The following is a 21,640-nucleotide window of genomic DNA, read 5'->3' on the forward strand; positions in this document are numbered from 1 at the left end:
TTATTTTTTTTACTGTTGGGGGGGCTTTGGGAAATATTAGGGGTCCAAACAGACCCCTGACATTTCCCTTGTAAAATAGAAAAGAAATTGAGGACACCAAATCCTCAATTTCTTTTTCTACAGTCTCAGCACTCAATGAATGGGAAGCTCTCAGTACAGAGGCTTTCTCATTCAAATACTTATCAGCTGTTTCTGAATGGGGAGGAGCCTCTGTACTGAGTGCTTCTCCCCATTGGTGAAATCTTGAATGAACAGGCTGTGATGTAAATCACATGCTGTTCATTCATAACTGGGGACACATAATACTATGTGTCCCGGGTTATTTACAAACACTGGAGTGATCAGACGATCGCTCCGGTGTTTGTCCTTCTCACACGGAGGATCGGTAAATATCAATGATATTTACCGATCCCCGCTCTGCCACGCACAGAGCCGCTGTCATCCTGAAACTGACAGGATGACAGCGGCTCTGATCTCGGTCATCAAGAGGAAACTGGATTGTGCATAGTGGTGCTACTGCCAATCACGAAATGCCCAAAACTAGCCATATGTCCCACCTGTTTCTCAAGAACTGAGGACAGCAGCATTTTGGTTCCCAATATAGAACACGCAGTAAGACAGAGCTACGTTCCATCTGCAAACTATCATGACGTAAAGACCCTCAATGGAAGGAATTAAGAACAAATCACACATGCCAACAGCTTAAAGCTGTAAAACATCACTATATAAAATATGTATAATGAACAGTCTGTGCCCAACAGGACTATGGGTTCATCCAAAAATCCAGAAGAGAACCGCTCAGTCAAATGCTACCACACACATCATGGGACTTGTAGTGCTACAACAGTTTTTTGTAGTTATTAAAAGGAGTTGGCTCCTAATGAAAACCCTGCTGGCTCCTGGACTAGACTTTGGCCCACCATCTGTGCTTAAAAGTAATAATCCCAACATGCCTCTGGGAGTCATACCTGTAACTGTCAGTCTTGCAATACCTTGTGCGACTCAAAGTTCGGAGATGCCCACCCCTGATCTGCAGTGAGGTCTCTCAAGCCCCACTCAAAACCTTCTCGGTCTGCATCACATGTCTGTTCCACAATCTGCACTTTTAGTGCTCAAATATGGGCACAGTAGTTCAGGTGCCATAAAAGAAAAAGTCTGGATCTCGGACCCTGAGAGCCACAGGTTTTGTGTACAGGCCCCCTGTAAGTCAAAGACAGGCTGCAACTGTATGCTGGTACACAGTGCATACAGGTACAGATGTCTACGCGTGTACATCTAAACCTGTACAAATGTCTACACTCACAGCACCATTTACCAACGTTCTGCCTTACCTGGGCTTACAGACAGACTGTACACCCTTGGTTCTCAACTGGTGGGTCGTGACCCCATATTCAGTGGAACAGCAAAAGGTTTCCCAGCACACTCACCAGCCAGCATGCAAAAAACTTGTCTAACTGCTAAGATTAAAAACAGAGGTTTTAGATACACGTCTTCTGCAGAAAATTTGAAAGCCGCGCAGAGGAACCGCTATATAGTGCGGTCCTAACTCTGAACTATGAGAGTCTCCATCTTGGAGCACATGTAGCAAAAGATAAAATTGGGTGCAGCACCATTTACCAACGTCCTTGGATTACAGACAGGCTGTACAGCCTTGGTTCTCAACTGATGTGTCGTGATCCAAAAGTGGGTCGCGACCCCATATTCAGTGGGTCGCGGCATGCCTTCCAGTTTTCTAGGTCAGAGGCTCCCCAGCCTCCCACTAGCTCAGCACTGCCAGTTTTTGCAGCAAGCAGCAATTCAAAATATGCTGCCCGGCGCCGAGTGTCCGCTTAAGGCGGGGGTGGGCTGGGCATATGGCCGCAAGAAAGTGCCATCCATACATGCATTGCTTACAGCTCCCTCACATGTCCTATAGAGGTGCCTAGATCGAAGCGGCATCCCATTCTGGACCCCAGCACCTCTACAGGGTGCGCAAGGGAGCTGTACAAGCAATGCACATATGGAGGGAGCTCCGTCACAGAACAGCAGCCCAACACTGGACCTCAGGCTGAGGATTCACTCCAGTTCTCTTAAAGTAGGGAGACTGGGTGGACCTTACAAATATATATATTTTTTTTAATTAAACATTTTTTGGAGTGTGAGTGCGTGTCAGTGTTTTTGAGGGCCCATTCACACTAGTACAATGTTCGCACCTAATCGCACACATCACATACACGTGTACACAAAAGCACTCATGTGGGTATCCCCGCACAAGCAGACAAATCATTTTAGGGCCATCATCACTCAAGTTTACCTATCTGAATTCTTTGCTGTTTCGCAACCATGCCCGATTTCCTGCCTTGATAGAGTTGGTATTTATTAACGCAATGCAGTCTCATCCAACAATCAGAGATCACACCATGTTTGTATGCAGATAATAAAAACCATAAATGTATATTGGGAACATTTGCCCAGATATTTTAATTATATCTTTTTCATCCCATCTGCCTAATGTGTATGGACAGATTTCATCTTTGTCTAGTTGGTTGGATTATCTGTGTGTGGAAGGGATCAGTGTATGATAATACCCGGGTCATGTCAGCATTTGCCCAGCCAGATCATGTCCCCAGGATAATAACACAGCGATGTCATGTATGTATGGGGAGATGATCAGCAGTCCTGTCTGTGTCCTGGCTTCCTGTGTGCAGTCTGTGCACCTGACACCTTCGGCCATGCTGGGGAATGTTATATTGTGGGACCCCTGGCTGATCGGTGTGTGTATGGAAGCTGCCTATACTGTTATTAGCTCTTACGTTCTGTATGACAAGCTATTCCACCATGCTGTATAATGTAGGAAGCCGGCTTCTCTGTCCCTGCACTCCGTCCGGGCTGGCCGGTCATACAATCCGGGCACGGAAGGACAGGCTGAAAAGCCCTGGACCGATCACGCATACACATTCCGGGCAGTCCACACTGTTCCCGGACACCACACTCAGCCAGTCCACCCCGCCCGATCAGCCATTCATCGAAACCTCAGTGTCCTCCGGTGCCGGGCCTAGCTACCGCACCGGCACTGCAGAACCCTTTGCTACCGACACCGACCGTCCGGTCATCCCCAGGTGAGAGGAACGTGTCCGCCTCACCACCCGCCCGCACCGACCACTCACCATAGATAGGTCGGAGCCTCCTATCGTTAGGGTCCTGCACATGGCCCCGCGCCGCCATGATGACAAGCGCAGAAGCGGAGTACGCATGCGCGGCAGGAAGCGGACGGCGGCGTTAAAGGGACAGCGCAGAGGTGCGGGGTGGGGGGATCTCTGTGTGGGGGGGCGCTTGTCCTACTCCGACCGGTCTAGTTGGATGGTTCTCTGTGTCACATGCACAACCTGGACATTATCTGAGCCATTCATTCACCCAATGAATGAGGCTGTTACATGAATAAAATGAATGACACTGTTACATGAATAAAATACATGTTTGTGTCTTTCATGGAGTCTACAGGGTTTGTCATTGTACAGATGACAATGGTGGCAGATATGGAAGCTGGATAATAAGGACTGGCTGTGAAGAGAGTAATGTATTTTAGTGTTAAGCGTTGTTCCTTTGCGCTGCAGGAACACATAGCAACACACATTAATTGCAATGGTGTGATGCAGTGCCATGGCACCCTTATACACATTGTCAACATACATACATTGCAGGTCCAGTTTCTGGGATGTTGAGGTGTATTGGTAGCACATTCATTTTGTATGGGATGCCTAATGCAATGCACCTCTGCAGAAGAGTGGGAACCTAGCTTTAGGCCCCATTCACACCCGTGTGATATAATGTGTGTTGACAATCAGATTTATGTTCTCTCCTGTCTTCTCTTCAACCCTTCATGGATATGATTGACAATCTACTAAGTCACTGAAGATTGGTGGGTGCTACATAGGCAAAGGGATGGTGCCATTCAATGCACGACAAAGAAGGTTTACAGGCACTCTAAAATCATTGATCAATACGTCTTTATTGACACAAACTCATAATATCACATAATTGCAACGTTTCAGGGCCGCACAGTGCCCACTTTATCAGGCAAAACAGTGTGATGGCAGTGATCCCAAAACGTCAAGATTATGTGATATTATGAGTTTGTGTCAATAAATATGTATTGATCAAAGATTTTGGAGTGCCGGTGACCCCTCTTTGTCTTATAATGCATGTTAGTGCACAACAATAATGTTGCCGTTCATTTCCCCCGGGGGCCTGCTTACACCTGTGCGCTGTGCTGCCAAACATTGGGCAAAATAGTGCTGGTGCCTGTTTTGGTGCATCAGTGTACATTTTGAGTCCTTAGACTTCAATGACAGGGCAGGACAAATGCATTGAATATGCATTTTTGCTCATATTAGCACATAACAGCCCCCCATAGCAAGCTCTATTTGACTTTGATTGGGTCAATAGCCTTAATTCCCATCTTTGCATTATTGCCTGATGTATTTTCCATTGAAATTAATAGTAACACATTAATTCAAATATTAATGCATGTGCGTTATGATTCCTGTTGACATCCAATACAATGTACTGCGTCATGACGCACGTTGGAGTGCTTCCATTATTTTTAATGGAAAAAGCACGAGGGATAAAGATGCAAAGGACTGCATCCAGTCATTTTTTTTTGTTTAGTTTTAAATAGAGTGTAGAAGGGTTCGATCTTCTGTCAATTCTGTTTTTATTGCTGTTTTTGTCCCCATTGGAATGGACCCCCCTCTGATCATTATCACCATGGCAGAAAGTGATATTCAAAAAATTTTAGAGTTGTCACCCCCAACAAGGGGTGAGGAGAAATCCTCCAATGGGGACCCTTCTTCTTGTGTCAACTGTGCAGGAAGAGAATTTCCCCCCTCTTTAGGGAGATTTCCTCTCATTCCCTGTTACTTCATCAGGAAGAGACATCTCCCCAATAGAACGCAATGAAAATAACCGGACAAGGGTTTAAGGGGTTTCTTACTCTATCCAAAACTGAAAAAAAAGGTATTGCCTTTCCATACACTTTGTAATGATTTACTAAAGGACTAGCGCATGCTCACTTTCAAAGTGAATTTTTACTCATCTTAGTGAATGAGGTGAAACAATGTTGAAATTCACTTTGCAAAGAATACCCAACCATGTAGAAAAAAAACCCAGTTTTTTTGCTTGCACCTGATTGGATGATTGAAGTCAGCTCAACTTCATCTCATTCATTAAGCTTTTCTTTCTGTAAAAGGGAATTTTCACAATGACATGAAGCTGTGCTGAATTCAATCATCTGATCATGATCAGATGAGGCTCCAAATTGAGAGCAAAAATTGCAAGCATAAGCAGTATTGGGAACCCAGGATCTCTCTGCAGCGGATGCAACACAAGGTCTGGTAAGTACATTCCAGAGTGGGGGAAATGTCCTGGGGGTTGTATTTGGAGTAGAGTTGACTTTTTGCGTTATTTACTCTTGACCCCTGCACTTTATGCTTTACGCTCTCCTGACACCTCCCCTCTGTGCCTTATACTCTCCTGACCCATGTGTTTTGTACCTTATGCATTTTGACCCCTGCACTCTGTACCTTATGCACTCTGAACTCCAACATTCTGTGCATTGTGCACTTCTGACTCCTGGATGATGCGCATTATGTACTCCTGACCCCTGCTCTCTGTGCATTACATACTCTGGGCCCAAGTGCTCTATGCGTTATGTACTCCTGACTCCTTAACTCTGTGTACTAGAAACTACTGACCCCTGCACGCTGGGCATTACATACTACTGACCCCTGCACTCTGTGCATTTCATATTACTGACCCCTGTACTCTGTGCGTTACATACCACTGACCCCTGCACATCTATGTACCATGCTGTTCATTTCCTATTATGCACTGCCTCATTCCATATGCCATGTTGTGCATTTCTTAGTCTGCACCGCCTCATTCTATATCCATGTTGTACATTCTCTATTCCGTAATGGTATTTACTTTTTCCCACTGATACCAATGATGGGTCCTTTTTTACTCCCACTTTCTCATCAGTTTAGTCAGGTATTTTGTCTATACCATAGCAATGCATTGGTGTAAAGGTGCAGCACTGCAAGCCATTTGCTGCAAAGCCACACCCAGTTTTGGCCACAACCGCTTTATGGTCATATCCCCATGTGTCTGATCATATCCCCATGGATGCTTTACTTGCTGTGTTTGTTTTCTCAGCCCCTTCAAGGTGTCTCTCCTAATTACTTCCAAATGTTGCCAATGCATAACATTAAGCAGAGTGAATGCTTTATAGCCATATTAGATTAAAAAAAAGCTGCTTATTGGAGCTCCTTGTGACATCTTATTGCATAACCAAACATTTCTGTACTTGCACAACCTGTCATGCTAATGAAGTTTCTTAGCCAATAGGGCAGAATAGAGAATGCAGAACATCAGTCTTGCACTGCCAGGGTTTGTGTCATCTTCCTGTACTTATTATCTCCATGACAAATGGTGGCCATGTTTTCCCAGTCTCTAATTCCACCCGGTACATTTTCTTGAAAAAATATGTTTCCGCAAATTGCTTCTGACATATTTCTGGACATTTGCACTGCAGCTGTTGAAAGGCAAAAAAAGGAAATAGAAAAACAGGCTGTTAATATAAATACTAAATACTGGCTGCATGTGTGTTTGTAAAGTGAAAAAAGCCTGGAAAAAAAGAAAATGCCCCAGCCCCCCCCCCCCCCCCCCCCCCTTTCAAATGGAGCCCAGAGCATGTGCCATGCAGCTGTCACATATAGTAGCGGTAGTAATACTGCTACTGTATGTACACTTCCTGTGGGATGTTTAGCCTTGGGGGAACAACCTAATTGTTCAGTTATTCACTGAATGCCATATATCCTTACTTCTGAGTGATGCAGTGACCCCTTTCAAATGGAGCCAAGTGCATGTGCCATGCAGCTGTTACATATAGTAGCGGTAGTAATGCTGCTACTGTATGTACACTTCCTGTCTAATGTTCAGCCTCTGTGAACAGCCTAATTGTTACATAGTATTTGAGGTTGAATAAAGACACATGTCCATCAAGTCCAACCCATCTGTGTATGTGTGTACGGTCCTATTGGTGTGTAGTATGTATAAGCCCTGTGTGTTCTCATTCTTAAGAGTACTTGTACCCCTGTATATTACGGTCCCAATGGAAATCGTCCAATCGCCTCTTGAATGATTCAACACACCCTCAGTCGAAATCACAGTATGTGGCAGCGAGTTCCAGACCTTGATTTATCTAACTGAGAAGAAACCCCTTCGACCCTTGTGCTGACATTTTTTCTCCACCAATTTTAAGTGGTGGCCTCTCGTCCTTGTCATGGAGTTAATTGTAAAAAGTTTGCTGCTAATGTTACTATCCCCGGTAAACATTTTATACATGAAAATCATGTCCCCCCTTAATCTCCTTACTTCCACGGGGAACATGTTTAATTTTAGGAGCCTGTTCTCATAGCTCAGGTCCTCCATCCCCTTTATGAGTTTGGTTGCCCTCCTCTGGACTCTTTCCAGTTCAAGGACATCCCCTCTTCTCGCTGGTGCCCAAAACTGGACCGCGTACTCTAGATGAGGCCGAACCAGTGATCTATAAAGTGGCACAATTACGGACTTGTCCTTACAAAACATTCCCCTCTTAATACAGGACAGGACCCTACTAGCTTTGTTTACCGCAGCCTGACACTGCAAGCTATTATTCAGCCTGTGGTCTACAATGACACCCAGATCTGTTTCCCTTTGGGATTTCTCCAGGGGAGCTCCCATTGGTGCATAATCTGTTTTCTTGTTTTTAACCTCAAAGTGCACAACTCTACATTTATCTACATTAAATCATCTGCAATGTAGTTGCCACTCCCCTATTTTATCTATATCCCCCTGTAATGTTATAGCGTCTGATTCAGTGACTATTCCCCTCCCGATTTTGGTATCATCAGCAAACACTGAAACATGGCTGTTTACCCCCTCCCCAATATCGTTAATGAATAGGTTAAACAGCATGGGGCCCATGCGGCACACCGCTCATGACCCTAGCCCAATCCGAGAAGGTGCCATTTATCCATACTCTTTTTACCCGTTCCTGCAGGCCGGTTTTCTATCCATGGCTTGTGTAGTAAACGTTTATGTGGTACTGTATCAAATGCTTTAGCAAAGTCCAAAAATACCACATCCACCGGCCTCCCTCCATCCAGATCTCTACTTACCTCTTCATAAAAAGTTAGCAGGTTAGTCTGACAAGAACGGTCTTTCCTAAATCCATGCTGGTTGTCATTTACTATGTCATTATCCCGAACAAATTCTACTAAGTGGTCCTTAATCATTCCCTCTAAGGGTCCCTCTAAGGAAATCCCGCGATCGTACAGTTATCGTAAGGTGTGTGGAAGCCGTGCGACCTCTACTACTGTAAGGTCGCACGACTTTAAATTTACGGACATGTTTGAAAACCCGCCGAGCATCGTACGATGTTTGGCGGGTTTGTGGCATGTCCGTAAGATAACAGCCGCACGGGCCGGTGCGCGCAAGCGCACACTGCCCGTTCGGCATTGCGGTCATCGGAAGCCTGCCCCTCAGGGGGCGTAGCTTGCGATCATCGCAAGTACGATCTGCCTATGCAACATAGGCAGATCGTACGTTTTTTTAAGTACCTTACAACCATCGCAAGACAGAAGTCTTGCGATGGTTGTAAGGTGTGTGCCCAGCCTTACACTTTACAAAGTACCGATGTAAGGCTAACCGGTCTGTAGTTCCCCGGATTGCATCTGGACCCTTTTTTGCATATTGGCACTACCGTAGCGCTCCGCCAGTGAATTGGCACTCATTAAGGAATCTTTAAAAAGGTATTTAATGCCTCGGCTCGCTCCCTGTCGTTGTTGACTTACTTCCCGTTATCATCCATTAATGGACCTATGCTCCTTTCTTACTCTTTTACTATTTATGTACTGGTAACACAAATTTGGGATTCTTTTTACTGACCGTGGCAATATGTTATTCACTGAACGCCATATATCCTTACTTCTGAGTGGTGTAGTGACCACTTTCAAATTGAGCCAAGTGCATGTGCCATGCTTGCCATACCCTGGATACACCACTGTCCCCTGCAGCCATGTAATTTTTCTGTGGTGATCCAAATCAAGAGGATCCATATTTTATTTTGAATAGAGCAGGGAACACTTTCAATTTTTTTGTCTGTGACACCATTGTGGAGATTTTCCCTTAAAGCCCAACTCTAGGGAAATGAAAAGTTTTTTCCCTTGCTTTGGGGCTGACCCCCCACATACCAAGGGTTACTGCTTGTTTATGTCTAGGGGACAGGAAGAAGCTGTTTGACTTACCTGATCCCTGCACTCTCCCTCCAGGCTCCTAGACCAGTCCCTACAGTTTCTTCTCCCCTTTGCTCCAGTGGTTCAAGGGCAGCTGACATCATCAAGTACAATGTAGGCTCCAAAGTCCTGAATTGTATGGGAGGGCACCAAAGGACAGTCCACAGCCAGAGCGGAGAAGAGGAGAGCAGCGATTTCCAGGGAAGTGTGATCAGGTGTGTAAAATAGCTTTTTTCTGACCCCTAGACATAAACAGGCAGTTAAAGTGACAAGAAAGGATATTTTTTTCCCCTCCCCCCAATGTTAATGTCAGCACTTACCTTAAGTATAAAAATAAAATTACTTAAACTAAACGTTGATAATTTAATCATAGATAAAAATAACACAGAAAGTAGTAAAAAAGGAGTTAATAATAGTGGGCTCACTCCAGTCAATATAGGAAATCCGTTGGCACATGTAAGTATAACTAATAGAAGATTTGGAGGGTTCAGGCACCACCAGAACAGGAAGGCCCAGGCAGCAGTAAAAAACATTGTCAGAAGTTCTAACCGTTCTCTCTGCTGCAAATTAGTTTTTTGTCTGTGTGTGTATTCCTGTAAAGTAATTTCCTATCACTTCTTCCCCTGGCTCTAACTCGTCCTATTCTGTCTAACACAAAATAAAACATTTTGGCTGGAGTTAAAACGACACTAAACTCAGGAGTTAAATCTTAAAAATGCATTCAAGAGTCTTAACTATTAACAAAAATGTATCTTATCTGTGTATCACTCGGCTGTAGATCCTCAAATCATCTCTGAATTGGTGCTGACACCGGAGGGGGGCTACTTTTGTGCCCCATGGTCCCTGTGTGTTGTAAAGTAGCCGCAGCTTCGAGCTCGCTCCTGTGATGGACTACAATCTCATGTTTAGTTTACCAGTTTGTATTGAGATTGTAGTCCATCACAGGAGCGAGCTCGAAGCTGCGGCTACTTTACAACACACAGGGACCATGGGGAACAAAAGTAGCCCCCCTCCGGTGTCAGCACCAATTCAGAGATGATTTGAGGATCTACAGCCGAGTCATACACAAATAAGGTCCAGTTTTGTTAATAGCTTAGACTCTTAAATGCAATTTTAAGATGTAACTCCTGAATTTAGTGTCCCTTAAGCTGGCCATACACTGCTTGGATTTCAGCCAAGTCCTGCTGACTCATCCTAAATTTGAGCTTTGTGTGGTACTACCGGCACCACCCAGTTCGACAAAACATTTTTTTCATTAACTTTTGTTGAAGGAGCTGGGTGGAAAATTGTTGACTATACAGTGACTGCAGCCAATCAGATATTCGGATATTCTGACAGCCCCACGTGCTGGCTGCCAGCATACAATAACGCAGCAGGGTTATCCAACAACGTTGTTTACGGCCAGTTCACACCACACACAGTGTGTTCCAGAGCGGTCAGGCTCTGGAACTTACTCTATTGCACTCTGGCTGGTCCCCTGCGTTCAGGGGCAGGAGGGGGTGTGGCAGTGCACTGAAGTCAATGGCCCCCTCCCGCAGTGCGATCACCCGCACCCGAACACATGGCACATTAGTGCCTGCGTTCCGGTCCAGTGAGATCTGCAAAAATAGTGCTAGCAGCATTTTTGCAGATCGCACTCGACCAGAATACAGGCACTAATGTGCCATGTGTTCCAGGTGCGGGCGATCGCACTGCGGGAAGGGGCGTGGCTGCGGTGCCATTGACTTCAATGGACCGACACGCCCCCTCCTGCCCCTGAACGCAGGAAGCCGCTGGAGTGCGATACTGTGCGTCCAGAGCCTGACTGCTGGTGTGTTTGTGGTGTGAACCGGCCCTAGGAGAAGGGCTCAAAGGGAGCTGTTTTTTTTTACCTATTGCCTTTCGGTGTGTCTGCGTGGGAAGCCTGACTCATCGTGCAAAGCAGCACAAGGTAGTAACAGAAAAGGGAGTGCCATTACAACAAACAGAAACTGCAATAAGCATTGTGCTCAAGGCATAGAAAGACATTCCAAACCTACCTAAGGCCTCATTGACACTGATGGGAGCCGGGAAGGACAGGTGCTGTGTGTGATTTGTGCACAGCAGCCTGTTCTTCTCTATGGAAGTGCGCGGCCATACGCTGACCCGAACTGCATGCTCGTGCGGGTGCCCGTACTCGTACGCAAGGAAGAACAGGCTGCTGCGTGCAACCACACGCAGCACCTGTCCTTCCCGGGAGCAGTCATGTGAATGAGGCCTGAGGCTCCATTCACATATAGCGTTTGCCTCTTCCGAGCGATTTTTTTTCAGTGCGGAAGACCGCACGGCAAGAAAACGCTAAAATCTTTCATCTGCACAGATTCCACTTGGTTGCGGCTATTACTATAGCTGCGAACGTACGGAATCCGCCCCTGAAATCGCAATTGGACTATTTTGCGGGACGAGCGGTTTTGTACTGCACGGTTCCCGCACATTAAAATGCATTGTTTTTTATGTTTAGAATGGTTCCGCACGTATTCGTACAGGTAAAAAACCTCTCTGCTTGCTAGCAGTAGATATATGCAGAAAATGTGTCCAACATAACATGTGATATGCAGCAAAATCCCAGATGATTTCCTTATGAAATATACGCTGGATAAAAGAAGCGGATTTTATTATGTGTATAACCCATCATTCAAAGATTTATTTTGTTTCTGGTTGGACGTGTCCTTAAAGTCCATTTCCACTTTTGCAGGCAAATTTAAGAAACCCTCCCTATACGTTTGTTATGTGTTTCCATTCACACAGCATAATGGAAAATAATTGAAAAAAGTATTCCTTACCTCTTCAGCAGGATTATACATAGGACTCTATGGGCAGCGTCTGCTAAGCTGAAAAGATGGCAGTGTGCAGATAAGGGACAGACTGGGGGGATCAGACCGAGAGACATTCCTTTAACATACAGTGGAATTTTTTACTAAAAGGTGTCTGAGACAAGTTCTATCTGAACTGTGCGGTTGCCCATAGCAACCAATCAACTTCTAGCTTTCATTGTTTTCCACGTGTCTCAGACACGTTTTATTATTTCCCCCTAATGTCTTCAAATGGTGTGTGCACCCCTCCCCCACCATTCCAGTGACACTGACAGTGAATATGGCTGCCACCTACAGGAACTGTCAGTGTCATTGGAATGGAGGATAGGTGGGAGCTAGGTACACACCCCATTTCAGTGACACTTACTGTGCCTTTAGGTGGCAGCCAGGTGCACTGTTAGTGTCTCTGAAAAGGTGTGTGCACCTGTCTACCACCTACAGACACTGTCAGTGTCACTGAAATCTTGTGTGTACCTGGTTTTCACCTATTTAACATTTCAGTGACACTGACAGTGCTTGTAGGTGGCAGCCAGGTGCATTGTCACTGGAATGGTGGATAGGTGAAAGTTGGAGTACACACACCATTTCAGTGACACTGACAGTGCTTGTAGGTGGCAGCCAGGTGCATTGTCACTGGAATGGTGGATAGGTGAAAGTTGGAGTACACACACCATTTCAGTGACACTGACAGTGCTTGTAGGTGGCAGCCAGGTGCATTGTCACTGGAATGGTGGATAGGTGAAAGTTGGTGTACACACACCATTTCAGTTACACTGACAGTGCTTTTAGGTGGCAGCCAGGTACACCGCCAGCCACCTAAAGGCACTGTCAGTGTCAACAAAATGGTGTGTGTACCTGGTTCTCACCTATGCACCATTATATTGCAAACACATTTCTAGAGGCACTCCCACCTATCTGCTATTCCATTGGGACTGAGAATGCATCTGGCTGCCAACTTACAGGCGATGTTCCCATTCACACCTTGGTGTTGCGTGATCGTGTGCCAAAGCGTGCGTTTCCGAGCATGTTTTGGCAACACGTTCAAAAAGTACAATGCGCTTGTGGAGCCATTAGTAGTTAATGGTATCCCAAATGTGAGCAGCAAAAACATACTCCAAACATGCCCATTTACGCATCGTTAGGTGTGAACAGGGTCTTAATGTTACCTGAATGGTGGCTAGGTTGGAGCTAGGTGCACTGCCAGTGTCACTAGAATGGTGTACACACATTGCACCCGCATCCCACCTGTCCAACATTCTATAGACCAGCGGAAGGCAGCCCTGGCACTCTAGCTGTCCTGAAACTACAAATCATGCTTCTGCCTCTGAGAGTCATGCCTGTGGCTGCAATGCCTCATGGGACTTGTAGTTCCACAGCAACTGGGGTGCCAAGGTTGGCTACCCCTGCTATTGACTCTGATCCTATTGTTTATGGACACGCCCACCATTTACTTGAAATACACATACAAGTAAAATCTTAGTAGATGAGACTTGTTAGCTTTGTTATAAAACGCACACAATTTACCTGGAGTTCCATCTGTGGGCTCGGAATACACATATATATACACAATGCAGGTACTGCAATCACGTTCTGCAATATAAAAAAACTATAATAACAAGGCTGGCCAATCAGAAGTCGTGTACCATGAGGAGGGCTTCGGCTTGACTGACAGCTCCCTGGACCAATGGCAGCCCGGGCTGGGGCTGGCGGCTGAGCTTGAGGAAGTAGCAGGATCCTGTTTGTTCTCCCGGAGCAGGCAGTCGGGGAGAGTAGCTGACAGTTTGTGTTCCTCATCACAGGTAGGAGAAACGAAACCGTCCATTGGGTGTGTGTATCTGCACATCGCTGACACCTCCGTCCTTCTCTGTGTGTGTCTGGGACGGTCCGGGTGAGGCTTGATGGAGCTGTGAGAGCGGATCACCTGGTACAGGACTGTGCTGTACATTATCCGGGGAATCCGCTGCTGAACTACAAGTCCCAGCACACCCTGTCAGCCTCTGAGTGCTGCTTCTGATCTGATCAACAGGTATGTCAGTGTGTTGTATGTGGAAGTGCAGGGAGTTTTCATGGTGATTCATGCCTGCTGCCTGTGATCACTGCTGGGGGGACTTGGTTCCCATAGACTGCCATGTCATCATGGGTCAGGAAGAAGGTAAGACATGTTTACAACGAGGATCAGCTGCTGGACCACAGACTGGGGGCTGACCGACCCTCTATATTGTTCTGATCATTGGCAGGGGGTCAGGGTCAGGATCAGATGAGAGAACACCAATAGTTAAAACAACAGTAAAGAGGAATACCAATGTGAAAATAATGTCTGCTTATTACATTCCCACCATCTTCTCCGTAACAGCTGAAATTCCAAATCAGGCTTAGTGTACCTGCTTTGCTTGCTGATGTGAGAAAGAAGTGACAGGCCACCATACATCAAGCTGATTGGCTAGAAGGTTATTTATTGTGTTTGTGTGTGGGTTCCTGTGAGTGTAGGACCTCCATTCACACAATGCGCAACAGGACTTTTCAACGGCCCCTATTCATATCTGAGCGTTCTCTCGCCTGCAGCAAAAATTTGTGTTTTCATGCCTAGTAACTAGCTTCTCATTGGCTAAAAGTGATAAAGGAAAAAAAACAAACAGTTCAAGCCTGCAATGTGTGCAAAAACACTTGTATAGACACTCCAACACAAACAGGAACTGGGAGAAAATCACTCCAATGTGAGGGAAGTCCCTGGTGGTGAGCAGGGTCACCAGAACTAGTGTCCCCGCTGAATGAATTCCCCTCTATTCTTGTTCTGCTGACAACCCAAAATGTCAGACATTTCTTTTACTGACCAGGACAAGTAGAGAGGGTGAATCTCCCTAACGGGGAAACAGACCACAACAAAAACCTGATAGGGAGTCTAATCTATGGCTGCAACCAACGAATCAATAATGAGAATAGTTGTAAGGCTGAAGAGTTTGGAGAAGGCAGGAGAAGGGAACAATCTAGGACAACATAGCTGATTCCAAACAATTCTCCAATTCAGCTATGTAGTCCTAGATTGGTCACTTCTCCTGCCTTCTCCAAACTCTTCATCCTTCTGTGACTAACCCTGATAGTTTTTTTTTAAATTTACAGATCCTGTGAATTAGGGCTGCCGGCAACTAATCCATAGAGAGAATGGTTGTCAATTATTGTTATTATCAATTAGTTGGTTGAAGGAGGGCACAGCAAGCAGTGGGCGGATGCAATAGCCAGTCTGCTATTGGCTATTGCAATTTGAAATGGTCAATAGCAGGCTCGTTCTTGCACCAGCCCACTAACTGCTGTATTTACTTTATTTAAAGCCCAAATTCAGCTAAAATGTTGTGTTTTTGATAGAATTGGTGGAAGGCAGAACTTTGGAACGTTTTTATTGCTGATAAAGCAGCAGCAGCAGGCTGATGAGGTCACTTTGCTATCTCTATTTATCAGCATGTTACTTGACGGTTATCTTCATGCAGCACACCTGATTGGCTCCCAGTCCTGTCCTTTCCTCAGTCTGAGCTATTGCAGGTGGCTGAAACCATGTCGAAACTCGGTTACCTTCGCTGCCACCAATGTATGTCCATCTCTTCTTTGAGGGCCCCTGGGTAAAATGAAACTGGAAGCGTCGTGCTTTACATTGCTTCTGGTTTCAGCGCTGTCATTCCCTGTGCTTGTTTAGCTTCAAAGTAGTGCAGAGTGGACATTAGGGATTTAGTAGATGAGGTCTCCTTAAGGAGAATCTGTCACTTTCATTGTGATGTGACATAGGGGGCTTATCAGCCCTCTTGTGATAACAATAAAGTAAAAAAAAAAAAAAATGAATTAAAAAAAAAAAAGTTTAATGAAATGCATAAAAAAAACAAAAAATGTTAAGGTCCCCGCTTCAGTATGCACATATATGAACGTAAACGCACACCTAGGTAAGAAGATAACGCGTTGCACGTGTTGGGTATCACCGTGAATGCCAGAGCAAGAACAATAATTCTGTTTGCAATAATAATAATAATAATAACAATCATGATGTATTAATGAATATAGGGCTGAATTAACTATTGCTGTTGTATTGCTAGTGACAGACTAAAACGTACTGTTTGTCACTTTTAATATTGTCCAAAGTTCCACTTTAATGTTCCATAACAAAATCTAATCTAGCTTCTTCATTAATGGGGGGCGTGTAGTAAAATATGTCCTCCCCCTCCATCTCCTACAAGGACATAAAGAATAACAATAAATGGTTCACCTGTGACTGGTCATTTGGTCACAATTTCTGCTGTCTAGGAGACTAAGAGATGTCTATATACCGCTGTCTGCTCTCTGTTCTATTTCATTCAGGTACGCACGCCAAGGCTGGTATTTACCGCCCATTCATGAAATGCCGTCTGCAGTGTGGAATTGGCAATGACCCACAGTGATTGCTGTGATTGGAACCAGTCATGTGACTGACAGGAGCTTTACCTTCCCTGATCAGCCAAATCCTCCTTCATTTGTGTCTCACACTCTCCCCCTCCCAGACACTGCAGCTCACAGTAGGAGGGATCCAGCAACAGAGGCTGTACTGTCAATCCAAAAAGCGGTGGGCGGTGTCAATGCTGATAGCCTGCCCATCTCTTCCTGCAGTGCAGTGCAGTAATGGCATGTTCCTGGGTGTCTTCACGTCTAGACACTGTGTATAAAATGTGATTTACAGGACTTTAGACCGCTTCAGGCTGGAAGGACCGTTTTAAGGTCCAGCTGGCTTGGAGGATCGGGTAAGTATAACTTTTTTCCTCCCTAGAGACAAGCAAGCACTTAACCCTTGCAGTATGGGGGTAGCAGTGCAATGGTTAATAATGCCCAGAGTTCATTCAGCCAAATATTTGTCTTTTTTAGTTCTGGATAGAGTAGGTAATGGTTATAACCTTATTTATTTTTATTATTGCCGTCTGTGTCCTGTTGGGGAGAACCGTAGGTGTATAAAAGTCTCTCTAAACATTGGACATCTTTTCTTTAGTTGTCACCAGGACTGGTGTCCCCTTGGAAGATGGCAGGGCCAGTAAGCGTGTAACCTGCTTAGCTGTGCTGGGTGACAGATGTATGTAAATTACAAGGTTGGCTGAACGGATCGCCACATGCTTTGGAAGGTAAATCAATAAACGTGCATTCAAACGTTGTTTAAGGTCCCTTTCACACGGGCTGATCAGGAGAGGGTCTGTGCATGAATCAGCCTGTTTGAAGGGGGTCCTGCATTGGGCATCCAATCGGACCGCCGTTGTGAAGGGGAGAGTTACCAAAACAAAGATGCACAGAAATCGTCCATATTGGTGTGTGAGCTTTGCATCTTGGTGATTGCAGAAGTCTACAATATGCTGTGTTCTTGGCACTCCCCTAATGACTTAAAAGGTACATCTTCATGTCTATACAGGTTAAACTTGTTCTTGTCATGACTTACGCTGCTAATTTTCACAGATCCTCAAAACAATCCGTCTGTGTATAATGGTCTTCATCACACCTGTCATTGCAAAGTGTATATAAACCCAAACATGGAATATGTTGCAGCTTACCAGTCTTTACATGTGGTGGCTGCATTCGTTTTCTTTCTTACCCCTTTTTATTTTTACCTGGTCACCTGCCAGTAAGACACTTCCTGTCCTTGTGACAACACTCGCTACTCTATTTGTAAAGAAGCAGCATTGTCTCCCTGGCCCAGGGCTACAGAATACCTCCTCCCCATAAAATAGAGAGGATGTGTTTTTGTTCCGAGATAGATGGGAACAATGTTGCTGATATGTCGGCACAAGTAGAGGAAATTTAGAGAGAAGTAAAAGCAACCTTTCTTTTTTGGGTGTTGGTCTGCAATCTGCTGACTTTGGGTCACAGGAATATGTTAGTAAGTGAAGCCCTGTGACCCAAAGTCTGCATATAACCAGCTAATGCCCGCTATCTGCTGACGACAGAGCCGCGCCGCAGCCGGGAAGGATGCCAACAATATATATCGTGCTGTGCCGCCCCCTCATCCTCAAATGAGCACTGGAGGACCGCTGGCTCCGTCTCTCTAGAGCCAGAGCTAACTGCACCCGCCCCCTCATCCTGAAAGTCAAGTCGTACGATTGTACAGTATTTGCGGTTGTACACTGCCCATGAACCTTGCGATTATTGGATGAAAACTCGATCGCATACGATAATCGTACGATAATCGTAAGGTGTATGGGCACCTTTTAAGGTCCCCACACACCTTGCGATAATCGCGGGAAATCACGCGATCGTACGATAATCGTAAGGTGTGTGGAAGCCGTGCGACCTCTACTACTGTAAGGTCGCACGACTTTTAACTTACGGACATGTTCGAAAACCCGCCGAGCATCGTACGGTGTTCGGCGGGTTTGTGGCATGTTCGTACGATAAAAGCCGTACGGGCCAGTGTGCGCAAGCGCACACTGCCTGTTCGGCATTGCGGCCATCGGAAGCCCGCCCCTCGGGGCGTGGCTTGCGATCATCGCAAGCACGATCTGCCTATGCAAGATAGGCAGATCGTACATTTTTTTGTAAGTACCTTACAACCATCGCAAGACAGAAGTCTTGCGATGGTTGTAAGGTGTGTGCCCAGCCTTACAATTACTACTCTCTATATGGAGAAGACTGTGAGCAAGCAGCAGCTCCATGATAACTCAGCTCTCAATGAGTTTGTCCCTTGACTTTTTGTTGTAGTCTGTATATAGCATTGTATCTCGAACCCCATTTAGTTCTCCTTGTCAAACCAGCATGTCCATCCAGGGTCTCCTCCTTCAGTGGTGAGGTATCCCTGCCATTGTTTCAGGTTCTGCTCTCTGGGCGTTCCAATGTCTTTATGGATATAACGGGTGGAGTAGGATTACCCTGTGTCTGCAGCAGATACAGGGGTCAGGGTACTTGGGCAGAGATTTTAGAATTCTAAATCTAGTCTATAAACAATGTTATCTCTGCTTGCAAAGCTGGGTTAGCTATATTTAGAACTCTAAAATGTCTGCATTAAAAATGGCAGAGAAAGGTCTTTACAGAGACCGACTGCCACAAAATATATTTATAAGGAGCCATACCTTGAAAAATTAATCCTAGGTCATGTGGTCTATGACTGCCTATCAGGACAGCGGAGAGTCTGATGTTTCATTCGGCAGAGAGAGACAATGACCACAAACTACACCGAAAAACAAGTCTATTCTTCTGTATTGGTCTTATTTACATTTTCAAGATGGAAAGTAAACGGGAAGTAGGAGTGTTTATACAAACATAAATACAGACATAAAGATCTGTCTACACCTCTCAGGCCTTGTAAGTTCAAGAAGGGTAAATCATATCAATGAAGTGTAATGGAAACTTTGCAACCATAGTGAAATCTAATAATAAAACAAGATCTTTAATCCTCTGACATACATTGAAGATGCAAAGCATCAGATGTGCGTGGGGGCTCAGAGTAAGGGAATCCTATGAGGTTACTTTGTATGATATTGTGGCAGCTTCTGTCATCTCTTGTATTTTCATCTGGTGATCTTGCAAATAACACACTTCCGGTCTCTGCCTCCACTGTATCTATGGAGGGAGCTATGGTTGCAACCTTGGCTGGAATTCAAACATGTCTCATTTTGTTCATCTTCATTAAATAGGTGACGATGGAACTAGTAGTTTGCATATATGGTAACATTGGTTTATGCTTCCAGGTCAGCTCACAGGAATTTTACAAGCACACTTTCCTGGCAAGATCAACAGTCATTTTCTGTACTAGCTGAAAATTATCTTAGCCTGAAAAAAACTTTTCCAACCGCCTCCTTCGATCAGCTGATCGAGGGATACCAGGTGAAAGGGTACTGACAGCGGCACCCACTCTGCGAATTTTGGCCGGTTTATGAAGAACCAGCTGTAATTGGCATCCTGTATAGCCAGGATTATAACCTCTGTCAGGTTTTTTTTTACCCCCTTCTGTGTCCTTTTGGGGAGATTTCTCTTCACTTCCTGTCTGATAGCCACAACAGGAAGTGAGAGGAAATCCCTGGTGGTCAGCAGAATCACCAGAACTAGTGTCACCATTGGAAAATGTCCCATGTATTCCTGTTCTGGTGACATCCCAAAATGTTAAATTTTCTTTCACTTTCATTGATGACGGTCACCAGGACAAATAGGGGGGATGAATCTGTCTAGCGGGGACACAGACAGCAATAAAAAATGACATGGGGTCTAATTCCTCTCCAATCTATCCCCAAAAAAATTAGTTACACTTTAACCTTGAAATTATTTTATACTGAGGGTGGGCGCGGTAGTCTAATTATACTTTTTTAATCCATTTAACTTCAAAAAGACGGCTTCTCCTTTAAGGACCTGATTAATTGAGGTGACGTGTTAAGGTTGGACATCTAACCATGTGGTTTCTTTTTATTTTAATTCATGTGCACATGGCTGTTTTAAGTGTAGGCAGACGAGCACTTCTTTCTATTCACCTTACCTCGGATCACACGTTGGTAGATCAGGCCATAACTACCGTGTTTCCCCAAAAATAAGACAGTGTCTTATATTTTTTTTCTACAAAAAAAAGACACTAGGTCTTATTTTCGGGGGATGTCTTACCTGGCTTGGCTGCAGCTGTCCGCTCTGCCGTCCAGGGAGCCACAGACAAGTGTGGGGGCGGGGGGGACACATGTCGGGAGCTGCGGCTAGCGCTCTGATGCAGTCCAGGGAGCTGCTCTGGGTGCTCTGTCAGCCGATCCGAACTTCGTGGTCAGGATGATGAAGAGCCGCTCGGCTCAGTAATGATTTGGTGGGCGAGGGAGCAGGTGGGGGCGGGGGCATATTTTTTTTTCCTACGAAAAAATATAAGACTCCCTCCTTGGCGGGAGGGAGCTGCGGCTAGCACTATCTTCAGGGATTTCTGTAATATGAGATCTACCACCGAACTAGGTCTTATTTTCGGGGTAGGTCTTATATTACAGAAATCCCTGACGATAGTGCCAGGTCTTATTTTCGGGGTAGGTCTTACTTTCGGGGAAACACGGTATATGTGTTGAGTACCGCAGAGCATTAATATTTCCACTCTTTAATAAAACACATTTCTATGGTCAAATAACTAAGATTAAGTTATTTTATATCACTGCATGATAATTGTTTTATGAATCAGTTTGATCCACAACCATAAAGTGTCTGTGTCTGTCACACAATGGGTATTTATCTACTTAAAAGGGCATAAAAGCAAAACAAAAAATAAAATACAGAATTAGACTTTTGCCAAACATTCACTGAAAGTGAATCTATCATTGTTGTTTAAAACTAGCAAACGTGGTGCACTAGTTTTTTGCAATTTCGCGGGTGCGTGCAATTTTTAAGCTTTTATATGTTTTATGTCTATTTACCCGACGTGACCACGTCTATTATACTTTACCAAAAAATTGGGGTAATTAAAATGTTTTACATTATGTTAGGAAACATTTTTGTTTTTTTTTCAAAATTTTCAGTCATTTTTCCTGAATGTAGTAAAAAATAAAAACCCCA

General features: G+C 44.9%; 1 protein-coding gene across 1 annotated transcript in view; it reads right to left on the reverse strand.

The window, feature by feature from the left end:
- Positions 1-3,240, reverse strand: part of NAA25 (N(alpha)-acetyltransferase 25, NatB auxiliary subunit) — a 33,708-nt gene extending 30,468 nt beyond the window's left edge. The window contains exon 1 of the mRNA XM_018569709.1: positions 3,147-3,240. Within this exon, the coding sequence (XP_018425211.1) occupies positions 3,147-3,204 (58 nt within the window). The 5' untranslated portion in view covers positions 3,205-3,240. The remainder of the gene's footprint in view (positions 1-3,146) is intronic.
- Positions 3,241-21,640: the final 18,400 nt, after the last annotated feature.

The sequence above is a fragment of the Nanorana parkeri genome, unplaced genomic scaffold, assembly GCF_000935625.1.
Source record: "Nanorana parkeri isolate BGI_ZX_2015 unplaced genomic scaffold, ASM93562v1 scaffold1381, whole genome shotgun sequence".
Lineage (NCBI taxonomy): Eukaryota > Metazoa > Chordata > Amphibia > Anura > Dicroglossidae > Nanorana > Nanorana parkeri.